At 61.8% G+C, this 12,244-nt stretch overlaps 1 protein-coding gene across 4 annotated transcripts in view; it reads right to left on the bottom strand.

The window, feature by feature from the left end:
* Positions 1–368: 368 nt before the first annotated feature.
* PEBP4 (phosphatidylethanolamine binding protein 4) overlaps positions 369–12,244 on the bottom strand; it is a 68,990-nt gene continuing 57,114 nt past the window's right edge. For all 4 annotated transcript variants that reach the window (XM_061349760.1, XM_061349761.1, XM_061349762.1 and 1 more), the window contains 3 exons: positions 7,619–7,664; positions 6,212–6,328; positions 369–800 (listed from right to left, as the gene is read on the bottom strand). In XM_061349760.1, coding sequence (XP_061205744.1) covers positions 709–800; positions 6,212–6,328; positions 7,619–7,664 — 255 coding nt within the window. In that variant the 3' untranslated portion in view covers positions 369–708. The remainder of the gene's footprint in view (positions 801–6,211; positions 6,329–7,618; positions 7,665–12,244) is intronic.

Here is a 12,244-nt window from a genome sequence, read left to right as displayed (position 1 = left end):
CCCCAGCCAAGTGGCCACTGGGCAGAGCCCTTCTCCTTTCCGGCTCCAGTTCCGGTTCTGCTTTCCAAGAGGAGCGGGTTCAGCAGCCGGAGAGGGCACGGGCAGGGCAGGGCAGGGCTGGAGCCAGCCCCGGTTCCCACCGCAGCCCCAGCATCCCACCGGACCCTGCCCTGCATCGCCTGCAGGGTAAAGCCATTGCCCCTGTCCTGCCCCTGCATCCCTTGTCCCGAGCCCCTCACCAGGCTCCCTGCAGGCACTGGAGCTGCTCTAAGGTCTCCCCTTCAGGAGCCTTCCCTTCTCCAGCTGCCCCAGTCCCGCTCTCCCAGCCTGGCCCAGCATCACCCCCCAAGGGTGCCCACACAGCCCCGTGCACTCCATCCACTCATGGTTTATTCTGGAAGCTGCAGGCGTTAAGGTGTAAGATGCCCAAGGTGCAGGAGGGACATGCTGGGGGCAGGCCAGAAATGAGGCAAGGGAGGAGAAGAGGATGCAGCCTTCCCGGGACACCCAGGGAGCCAGGGCACCGACGGGATGGTACCTTCGGATGGGATGAGGGGCTCTGCTGGGTTTGGGAAGCGGAGGGGCTGGGTTTCTGCTCTCAACCTGGGCTGGGAGAAGGGCGGGCGCATCCTCGGTGGGTCCCAGATGTGGCTCTGGGATGCAGGGAAGGGGATGCAGCTGCACAGGGGAAGGGCACAATGGGCAGAGCTAATCCTGGTGGTGTTTGGTGAGGAACTGTGTGGAGGCCACCGGGGAGCCCAGCCGGAACTGCTTCACGAAGCTCTCCATCGCCCAGGAACCTGAGGAGAGAGGGGCAGGAGTGAGCCAGAGCAGGGATGCTGTGGGGCTGGATGCACTCAGGGGCAAGAGGGGAAGGAGGGCAGGGGCCATGGGCATCCCTGGGGGTAAACAGTGTTGGCTCCTCTTGTGTCCCCGCTTGGAGCAGCCCTTCCCATGGCTTCCCACAAGCCCACTTTAGGATGCTTGGAAACACATGGGGGAGACGGCAGGAGCTCCCCAGCCCCTTCACTTGCACGCACCGAGCCAAGAGGCCCCCTTCCTGACCCCTTTCCTCTGCTGCCTGCCCTGACCCGAGGATGCTGGAGGCAGGGATCCCTCTCTGGGGCTGCGGGCAGCAGGGATTCCCTTGTGCAATCCCCCTGTGCCCTACCAGGGCTCAGAGCGAGCGTGGGGCCAATGGAGCATCCTCCTCCCGGCCCAGAGGGGCTTTCCCCGGGGACCCAAGCAGCTCCCGCTGCCCCTTGTGGTGGTGGGAGCCTGCATGGGAGCCGCTGCGGTGGCGCAGGGCAGGGGCAAGGGGCCCGGTGTTTGTGTGAAACCCTCCTCCCTCCTCTCCTCTTCCTGGCACCTCTTTAATGTCACGCTGCAGACAGGCAGCCCTTATCTGCGCCCAAATCTCGGCCCCAGCTGGAGCAAAGCATCCCCTTTGCTCTTGCAAAGTGCTGAGCAAAGCCCGAGCTGCTGCCTCACCCGCACGGGGCGGTGGGGGTTTGGGTGCCAGCAGAGCCCAGCTCCCCCCGTGTCCCCCCCGCCTCCAGCACTGGGGCTCCTCACAGCCAAAAAGCCCCTGATGGGCTCTGCAGATGCTCCTGGTGCTGGCCCTGCGCTGTGCAACCTCCTCAGCTGGAAGAGGATGTGGCCCAGGAGATGCTCCAGTGCTTGGGAAGGAGATCCCAGGATGCTCAGGCTGGACCCTGCATCCCGCTGGGAGGAGATGCTGGGATGCATCAGTTGCGTGTGGCTGGGGTTTGTGTGTGTCTGGATGTCCCCGCACCATCACTGACACCCACATCTGGGTGTCCCCACATCATCACTGTTGCCCATTGAGGACCCAAACCAAGCTGAGGGCAAGGACAGTCCCAATGTGCCACACTGGGGTCACCAGCTGGGGCATGGAGCCGCGTTCCCATCAGCTTTGGCTCATTGCTGCATCCCAAGCCCAAGGCGGGGGAGATGCCCCCACACAGGACCCCGAGGGGGCTTTGGGTCTGCAGCACCAAGGCCAAGCCAGGCCATGGACACGGTGATGGCCACCGTGTCCCAGTGTGAGCCCCAAACACATCCCTCCCACCACAACAGCCCTGGCAAGGGGGGAGCCGCTCGCTCCAGGGTCTCCATCCATCCCCCATCCCCTCCACCTCTGGGGATGCTGATGAGCGCAGCGCCAGGGGAAGGGGTCCCGGGGGGGGGGGGGGGATGCTCCCAGTGCACCCCCAGCCTTTCATGCGCTGGGTTTCAAAGCACTGGGAAAGCCGCAGAGGGAGCAGCGGTGCCGGTGGGACCGGGGTGAGAGCGAGAGGCGGCTCCCCCCGGCTCCCCGGGGTGTCCCTGGTGGTGGTGAGGCCTCGGGGGGGCTGTGGATGAAAGGGGAGGCAGAGCTGCCGCAGGGCTGCGTGCGGGGCCGGGGTTTTTCCTGACCTACTTTGCTACCTCCAGTGCTCCGGGGGTGCAGGGACTGGCCCCAGGGGAAGCCCCGGGTGATGCACCCAAATCCAGCACCTTGGGTGCATCCTCAAACCGGGTGTCGCATCCCGTCTGCATCCTGCATCCCTGGCACAGGGTGACATCCCTCTGCCAGCCAGCCACAGCACTGGGGACCGAGTCACCGGGACCATGGGGCTCTCGGTGTCACCATTCCCATCAAAACGATGCTGCATCCATGGCTTGGCCCATTTTCGAGCTCATTTCTCGGTTGATTTTAGCATCGTGCTTGGCTCTTATGTGAGCACCCGTTGGAGGAAGCGGAGCACCCACTGACACCCTGATCCTTGAGCATCACAGGGGGAAACTGAGGCACGAGGTTGCTGCGGGGCTTGGGGAGCTCAGGGACCCTCTGGTATCACAGGCAATGGGTGCATGGGGCTGTTTCCCCCCCCTCCCCAGGCACCCACAGTGTTGCCAGCCGTAATTTATCAGCCTCATCAGCGGGGCTGAGAGGAGCCCTGATGCTTTCCTGCAGAGATTAATGATGTCCCAGTGGAGGTAGGCGGGAGGCCACTGCTGCTTGCTCACCATTAACTGACACTGGGGGGACTGGGGCTGGGAGCGGGTGCTCCCTGCAGCCCTTCGCTTCCTCCCATCCCAGCCGCAGCCTTTCCCTCCCCATGGGGCCCAGTCCAACCCGATTTTCCAGCTGGGTGGATCGGAGGCGCACGAGGTCTGCTCATGAGTCAATGCTGCAGCCCCGAAGTGATGGAGAGGGATGGAGCCGTGGGAAGGGCCGCGGGCCGGGCTCATCCTCAGCGCCTGGTGCCCAAAGGACTCTCTGCTTCCCAAAGGACTCTCTGCTTCCCAAAGGACTCTCTGCTTCCCAACATCTCCGGGAGGCAAAAGGCCATTCCCAGCTGTAAAACACCTTTCCGGGCCAGGAGGAGGGTTGGGGATGCTGGGGAGCATCTCCATGTGTTCCCAGGGCTGGTGGGCATCCAGCACTGGGACACAGCAGGGAGGGAGGAGCGGAACCGCTCATCGCATGCTATTAACCCTCCTGAGCTCGTGCTAATTACAGTTCCCACAAGGGAAAGGCAGGAGGTGGCCAAGGAGCATCCTCCCATGGGTCCAGCACCGCCATGGCCGGGGTTTCCCTGCGCGGTGCCTGGGGATGCGCGGGTGCCTCTGACACCCTGCGGACCGCGAGCCCTCATCCTGCACCCCGGTAACCCTCGCTCTGCATCGCCGGCAGGGGACACCCCACGGGTCTTCACTGTGGGTGCCGAGGGGCACGGAGCGGGTGCGCAGTGACACAGCCGGAGCATGGGGTGAGTCAGGAGGCGGTGGAGAACCGAGGGTTCTTTGCCTGAGGCCGCAGGTGCCGGGGTTGATCAGGAGAAGGAGCAGGCGCTCGGATGCTTCCGGATGAAACAAATCCCTTTGCCCAAGAGAAACCTCTGCTGCGAGCACCCGTTTGCCCCCTGACCCCTGGGCACAGTACCCGATGGTGCCACATCCCCACGGCAGGGCGGGCACCGGGGCCAGCACGGAGCCATCCTCCCTCCTGGCGAGCTGCGGGCGCTGCGAAGCACAAGCACAAGCACGGATTCGTTTCCACGCCGGGCATCTCCCCAGGGGCCTTCCCGAGAGCAGGAGAGGGCTCGCACGGGCAGCTCCGGGTTTAGTGCCCTCTTCTGGAGGCTCCGGCCTCTTGGCTCCACCGCGGAGCTCCTGCCCTGCCGCCTGCTCCGGCCCCGCGGGTCCCAGCACCGATCCGAGCTGAGCTGAGCGGTGGCACAAGCACCCTCATGGGGCTCCGAGGTGTCCCCAAGCAGATGGATGCATGGCACCGAGCTGGCAATGCGCAGCACAGGGATGCGGGAGGCAGTGGGGAAGCTGCCGGAGGGATGGGTGCATGGCACGGAGCTGGCAATGCACAGCACAGGGATGCGGGAGGCAGTGGGGAAGCTGCCGGAGGGATGGGTGCATGGCACCGAGCTGGCAATGCACAGCACAGGGATGCGGGAGGCAGTGGGGAGTGGGGGGTGGGTGTGGGGTGGTGGCAGCACAGGGATGCGGGAGGCAGTGGGGAGGCTGCCGGAGGGATGGGTGCATGGCACGGAGCTGGCAATGCGCAGCACAGGGATGCGGGAGGCAGTGGGGAGGCTGCCGGAGGGATGGGTGCATGGCACCGAGCTGGCAATGCGCAGCACAGGGATGCGGGATGCATCTCTTGTACCGCAGGACAGCACCGGGGCAGAGCTGTGGGGGAGCTGGATGAGCTCCTCACCCGTGGCCTGATGGGGTCACAGTCAGCATCCCCCTTGTTTTCATGTGCTATCAAAGGCATTTCCTCCTTTCTCCTTCGCCCCACGGCGCTGGATGTGCCAGTGGCTCCATGGTGCTTGTTCCAATGTGGTCCTTGAGGATGGATTCATTTAAACCCTTCAGACACCAAAATCCCATCCTGTGGCTGCTTTCAGGGCTCATGCCCTGGGAGTTAAAGGGGACATTCACTGGACAGGCCAAGCCTGTGGTGCAGCAGTGAAATGGTTAAAAACAGCCTTCAACCAACTACTTCAATAACAGCTTCACTGAAACGATGATGCTCAGGAGGAAACATCCGCTGCTGTTTTAACCGGTCTCTCCCAGGGAGCTGGGAAAGGCTGAGAACCTTCAGGATAGGATGGAGACAACGTGGGGCACAGGGCAGGGACAAAGATCTTCCACACGGATCTGGTGGCTGAGCCCCTTTGGGTATGAGATGTGGGGAGCTGGAGCTGCACATCCTGTTAATGTGAGGGTTTATGGTGGGTGTCCCATGCTGCAACCCCAGCCCTGGGGTGCTGTGATGGGGATGCGGGTGACAGCAGTGGAGCCCCCTCCTCTGACCTCTCCAGGGACAAGGGGACAGGGACATGCCCCGCTCCCCTGGCAGGGGGGTGGCTTCCATGCATGCCATTAAGAAGCAGAGCTAATGAGCCAGAAAGCAACTGAAGAGCAGAGATAACCCACAGAGAGACTCGCAGCAGCAGCCGCAGCCCGGCCTGGCCACAGGACGAGCATCACAGCCCTGTGCTGGCTGCGATCTGGGGTGTTCCTGGCATGGGGGTCCGGGGATGTTGTCCCTTGTTGTGCAGGGCTGGTTACCAGCATGCAGGGGTGAGTCAGGCTGGCACGGACGGGATGCACCGACCTGCCTGGGAATGCACCAGGAATACCCCTTTGCATGGGCTTGTCCATGCTGAGGGTCCTGCAGGCTGCGACCATCCGGGATGGTCCCATCATGTCCCGGGTGGACTCAGCTTCTTGCCTCCATCCTTGCCCTGCACACTGAGGGAGGCAGCAGCCCTGTGCCGGGGTGGAGGGAGCTGGGAGTTGGTGCTCCTTGTGTCAGCCGGGTTTGAGCAATCCCTTGCTAAACCATCTCCACGTCTGATCCTTATCTGCGCCCTCCGAGGTGATGAAACTCCCATGGCGCAGGGGGGAAGAGGCTCCAGCAAGGACAGGATGGAATTCACTGCCCACGAGATCTCTCCTTGCTCCCGATCCCGCTAGCCAGGCCGTTACCAGCCCTTTATGCCAAGGACTCAACACCCCAAACACATCCTGTGTAAGGATTTGAAACCCCTTTGCACCAAACGAGCATCCCCGGCATCGCGCTTTGGGACTGCTCTAACACTCGGCATTGCCCGTTCCCCCCGAAAAGCCCCTTTGGGACATAGTGTGGGACCAGGGCGAGGGCACGGCTGCTCCTTACCCAGTGAGCGGCGCTCCTCGGGGCTCAGGGTGATGGCCTCGTGCGCTGGCTGCTCGTGCAGGAGGAGCTGGTAGCGGTGGTACCCGCTGCGGGCCGGCGGCGTGGGACGGACGTAATCTGGGGGTGCAAAAGATAACGGCTGAGCATCCCTCCCCACACCGCAACCACGGGTGCACCCCGGCCCTGCAGGCTGGGATCAGCTCTCCCTCCCAGCACCAGGAGGGAGGAAACACTGGGCAGCTTGGGTGTTTGATGGGCAAGAGCACCCCAAACCCCCTTCCCTTGTCACTGCCTGGATCCCCCCTCTGCCCAGGGCCAGCTCCTGTTTGCCCTTTCCTGAACTAACCCACCTCTCCTCACCGCCTCTCCTCCTCTTTCAACCTGAGAGCCCCAGGGTGCTCCTTACCTCCGTGCTGAGCACCTTGACCTCTCCTCCATCCCCCTTCCCATCCCTCCCATACCCCTCCTCATCCTCACCGCGCTGGGCGCATCCCCCCCTGGGTTGCAGGGATCTGCTGGGGGACAAGCTCGAGACCCCCAGCACCCCTCACCCTGCTGCTGCCCCACGGGAGCTGGGGGCCTGGCCCAGCTCCAGCTGCCCCTGTTTGAAGTCCTCCCTTGCTGCTCCTGTGGTGGGCGCAGCGGTTCTCAGGTGCTGGCAGCTTGGGGTTGATGCCTCCCCTCGCTGCAGACCTCGCGTGCAGGCGGGCACGTCCCCAGCTCTCAGCCAGATGAAGCTGGAGCAGCAGCACTCAGCTCCCAGGTCACAGCATCACTGAATCCCAATCTGGTCTGGGTTGAAGGGACCTTGAAGCTCCTCCAGCTCCAACCCCTGCCATGAGCAGGGACCCCTTCCACTGGAGCAGCTTGCTCCAAGCCCCTGTGTCCAACCTGGCCTTGAGCACTGCCAGGGATGGGGTTTGACCTTAAAAGATCCCCCATTAACATCCCCCCTCAGTGCATCCCCTTGCATTGAGGATGGGAGCACCCGGTGCCAAGGGACAAGCAGCTGAAGCCCCTCCAGCATCGGTCACTCCCAGCCTCATTCCCTCGGGATGTGAACTCCATGAGCCGTGTCTGCCTTGTTCTGAGCTCAAAGCCTTTGTTCGTGCAACATCACAGAAGTTGTTGGGATTCACCCCCTTTTATCTCGTGTTTCTCTTTTTGTTTGTACCCCCCCTGCTCTCTGCACTGCTTTGGAGCCCTTCCAGGCACTGGGGAGCTCCTAAACCACTTCTGCCTCGGGGAAGAGAAGAGAAAAAGCAGCTCCTATTCCAGACAGTGCCCGGCTGCGCCCCATGGGAGCCCCTCGTGTCCCCCCTCCTGTCCCATCCCAGCCAGCTCTGCCACTGCCCCATCCCAGCTCCCAGCAGCAGAGCCTGTCCCCCGGTTGGGGCCTGCACTCACCCGTCAGCACGTGCCCTTTGACGTCCCCAGTCCTCAGATTCGCACCCTGAAAGGACAAGGAGAAAGGGGGGAGATGCTACAGGGCCCCCAGGAGAAGGACACGGAGGGATGGACCCCCCCTGCCACCCCCCGGCTGCTCCCCAGGGATTTGGCTTCCAACATCTTGGCTGTTTTCCTTGCAGGGGTCATTGGGGACCGATCCTCTCCTGGGAAGGAGCACACGGGGGGCTCTCTGTGGCCATTTGGGATGGAGAGGCTCCCTGCATGGTGTCCTGGCACGGCTCATCCTGGTGGGAAGGGTGAATGATGCCGGGTGGGAAGGGGATGCCAGCGGAGGGTGGTGGTGATTTGCACCAGCATCCCCATGGCAAAGCTTTGCTCCATCGCGGTGCTTTTGCTCTCAACCAAAACTCCTGCCTGGCTCCCCATCACCCAGCACGCTGCCCGGGGATGGGGATGCTTCCCTGCAGGAGGGTGGCTTTGCCGACACCACCGAGCATCCCACTGGAACGCCATTAATGGCAAGGAGGCAATGGCAAGACCTCTGGCCACATCCCATCCCTGCCCAAGCCACCTCACCCCTGACCTGCTGTGCTATTCCCAGCACTCCTAAATCCTCTCCTACGGCACCCGTTATTCCAGTCCTGCCCACACACGCGCCCTGCCAGGGCTCCTCCGTCCCAACCTGCCCTGGGACTTCTTACCCCGAAAAAGAAAAGGGAGATGCAGCAGATAACTGGAAGCAAGAGGGCACGCGGGGAGCTTGGTTTGGGATCCTCGGGATCAAAGCTCTGCTTTCCCCAACAGGAAACCTGCCCTGCACGGAGTCACCAATGGTGACAGCCTCCCTCGAGCGGCCTGAGGCCAGCGGGAAGCCAAGTGCCCACTCGTGGTCCTTGGATATCGGCTCCCCGTGGCTGGCTCGCCACTTTGGCAGCCAGAGCCAAGAATATCCTAATGGGAGGGAGACGGTGACTAAGAGCTAGGGCAGTGACTTGGCAGGTTTGGGTGCTTTGGTTCACAGGAGGAGGAAAAGCCAAAGGAGAAGCACCCCGGGGTGCCATGGGGCCATGGGGCTGCTCTCTCCCTGCTTGGTTTGCCCAGATGTGCGAGCACAGCCTGCCCAGATGTGCGTGCCCGCTCCATTCAGATGCATCCACCAGCCCCTCCGCCCGTGCCAGCCCGCTCTGCCCAGCCGCTGCGCATCCCTCCTCCATGCAGATGTGCACATCTGCTGTACCCAGCTGTGCTGCGCTCTGCTCTACCCAGCTGTGCTGCTCGGGGCTGCCAGGGGAAGCTCGCAGCACGCCCCAAGCTCCCCGTGCGGCCGGGCCGGCTGCCAGCCCCCTGCTCTTCAAAGGCAGGGACTGAGGCTGCTCCCTGCTCCCGAGCGGGGACCTCGCTGCTATTCCTGGCTTTGCCATGGGCTTATCGGGAGAGGCCGGGCCTCCTCCCTGTTCTCCTGCCTGCTGATGTGGGCTGCCTGCTCGCCCCGAGATGCGGTGGGTTCTGGCTTGCCGCGGGCATGGGAGAGGCAAAGGATAAAGCTCCTTTTAAGAGACGAGAACAGGAAGAGGGCGGGCGGGAGGGAGAAAGTTGGGGATGAGCGCTTTAAACCCTGCCTCGTTTTGTTTAGTAGTAAACAGCTCCTGCGGAGGAGAGCGATGCACGCAGTGGGCACCAGCTGCCGGCTGCAGGACGGGCCTGGAGCCCCGCTTGCTCCTTCGGGTTGCCACCCCAGTATGAGGGGGATCTGCGGCTGGTTCCTGCCAGCAGGGAGGAATAAACCCCCCGCTCCAGCCCCTTGCCCCTGTGCTGAAACGCCAGCGAGGGCGAGGGGAGCATCTCATAGCGAAGATGCCTGCCAGGAGCGGAGCTAATGGCCGCTGATGAGCTGCCGTGTTTATTAATGCCCTTTTATGAGAGCATTAATAGTTCCTAATGACACCATTTGGGCTTCCCAGCCTTTTATCTTCTCTTTCTCTTTCCCCTGCCGAGGACACAGTGTAGGAGGTGGAATTAGATATTTCCACCCTCCGGTCCATGCTGTGCTGGTGGGGCGCGGGATGCGGGCGGGATGCTCACGCGGAGACCTGGACAACCTTAAAAGTCTGTGCCACAGCTTCTGTGCCAGGAGCTCCGCTCTGCGCTCTTCCCCCTGGCTAAAAGAGTGAAGGAAAAGATTCCCAGCCCATTCCCAACACCTCTTTGCCAAGCTGGACACCGCAGCTCTCTGCGGCCAGCACGTCGCAGCGCGGAGGGGAGGGAGTAAATAAATACAAGTAAATGAAGAAAGCAATGAGTCACATTCTGTTCGCCTCTTGATCCTCCTTTTTCTCTTTCCCTTTCCCCTCCTTCCCTTTCTTCCCCCTCTGCAGAACGTGTCTGATCCCATCGGAGAGGAGGGGAAAGGGCTGGGTGGCGAGAGCGCCAGCGATGCGCCCGGGCGAGGACGGAGGGTTATGGAAAGTGGGTGTGGGAATCGGCACAATCCCTGGCAGGGCACCAGCACAAACAGATGACGGATGGGACCCAGCAGCAGAGCGGGGCTGGGCCGCTGCTGCCTGCCCGGGAGCACGCTCCAGCCGGGACCCGCGCACCCCGGGGACCCCATGGGAGGCATCGGGGCGCTGGGAGCTGCGTCCCACGGGGAGCAGGCGAGGTGCTGCTGTGATTAACCAGCAATTAGCCAAGTGGGGACGTTAATCCCCAGACAAGCAGGGCTCCTCCTGCGCTGCTCGCTTGCGGCACGCAGGCTTGACAGGGGGGAAGGCAGCTTCAAAGCCGGCGCAGTCAGGAGCCCAGATTTGCTTTTCCCTCTCTCTGTGATGTTTCTAATGAGGCCAGGATCTATGGATTGGCTCTCAGGAGCATCCCGGGAAGGGCAGAGCTGCCGGGATGGAGACCCAGGCTCCTGCAAGTGGAACAGAGCCTGGAACACGCAGCAAAGGAATAAGATGCTGCTCGCAGCTGGGTATGGATCTGTTCAACCATGTCCTCACAGGGGAACGGGCACACTCTGCGTTTGCCTCCCTTGCACCCAAACCAGCACTGCTCCTGCCCCAGCTCCCCGGAGCATCCAGGCTCATCCTGCTTCCCAACAGAGGGCATGGGAGGGAAAACCTGGTCCAAGAGAAACTCTCCCTCCAATTATTTCTGCATGGAGAGAGCAGGGTAGGGCCCGGCCGGCTCCCAGCACTCCCAAACTCCAGCGTTTCCCAGGGTTTCCAGCTGCCTTTCACATGTGGGCTCACTTCCATGCTGAGCCCCGTGCTGGGGCATGGGATGGAGCCGAACCATCCCGCTCCAACCCTCTCCCTGCCAGGGTCTCCCTTGCTTTTCCAATCACCATCAAGCCCAAAGGAGACTGTCAGCCCCTTCCACACAAATCCTGGTTTTATTATGAATGTCACATCCTGTTATGCCAATCCGATGCCACGGAATGGTTGCGCTCTTTCCATCGGAAAGGAGTTAGTACAAATAGAAAATGACAGAGAAAGACACGGAAGGAGTGGATGGAAGAAAAGCCCCATCCAGAGAAACCTCCCCTTCCCACTGGAACCAGACCAGCTTTCCCAATCCCAGATGTTATCCTCAGCCTGCTGGTGCTTCCCCATAGCCCCGGTTCCTGGATCCTGGGAATGACTCAGGGCTCTCAGCTCCTGCTCAGAGCCAGTTTCACTCCCCTGGCTCAGCTGGAGATGCAGCCCTGGACCGGAGGCAGGGATGCTCCCAGCATCCCACCGGAACACAGATATCCCATGCTTCCAGCCTAACTCCTAATGGCCTGGACACTTTGCTTTCCATGTGTGCAAATGATTAATAGCAGGAGACTGACCCAGTGCTCCAGGGCCTCCCGCTCCTCTCAGCATCCTCCAGGGATGCGCGGTCCAGCACCGTGTCCTGCCGAGCCAGATACGTGCCATTGCCCAGCTGCAAGCCCCAAATTACCCATAGCCCGAGCCCAGGACTTTAATTCCCTTTAACTCTCATGGATTTCCACCATTCCTGGCACTATTTGGCTCATCTGCTGTCAGCCTGTGCATGGAAGCTGGATAAACTACATCTGAGCTACACACAGGCCCAGAAAGAGTGGAAAAGGTGCATTTCTCTCTGCAGAGAACTTGTCTTTGGGACAGATCCAGGGCCTCAGTGGGTGAACCCGAGGGGGCTGGTACTGCACAGCTCCTGTCTGTGCAGTGACACGGTTACAAGCATTGGAATTGGGTGGTTTTAACATCAGCATCCTACCAGGACACCCCTTCTCATCAGGCAGCCCCCACCGGAGAGATGCTGCTGCACAGCTACAACACTGATGCTCTACCCAGCCTCATCCTCAAACATGAACTGAGGCTCCATGGAGCCCGAGGGCCGCTGAGGAGCAGAAGCAGCTTGAGGGGTCCCATTCCCACCCTTGGGTCCCCAGTGATCAGGCTGGAGCAGGACACGGTGGCCAGGTTGGAATGGGACCACTCCAACACGGCTCCGAAGAGCCTCTGCTCCAGCTTCCCAGGGTCAGCATCCCCAGGCACTCACCCTGAGCATTGCTAGGCAGTGATTACAGCTGCTTGGCGTGGTCTGCCTTTCTGCTGGATTGCTCTAAATGGGGAAGGCTCCCATAAAAAT

Source organism: Neopsephotus bourkii, unplaced genomic scaffold (genome assembly GCF_033783945.1).
Source record: "Neopsephotus bourkii isolate Nb327-2 ecotype Australia unplaced genomic scaffold, CSIRO-AGI_Nbou_v1 NB_457, whole genome shotgun sequence".
NCBI classification, from domain to species: Eukaryota; Metazoa; Chordata; class Aves; order Psittaciformes; family Psittacidae; genus Neopsephotus; species Neopsephotus bourkii.
The sequence above is the reverse complement of the archived record's forward strand: the minus strand, read 5'-3'. Positions and strand labels throughout refer to the sequence as shown.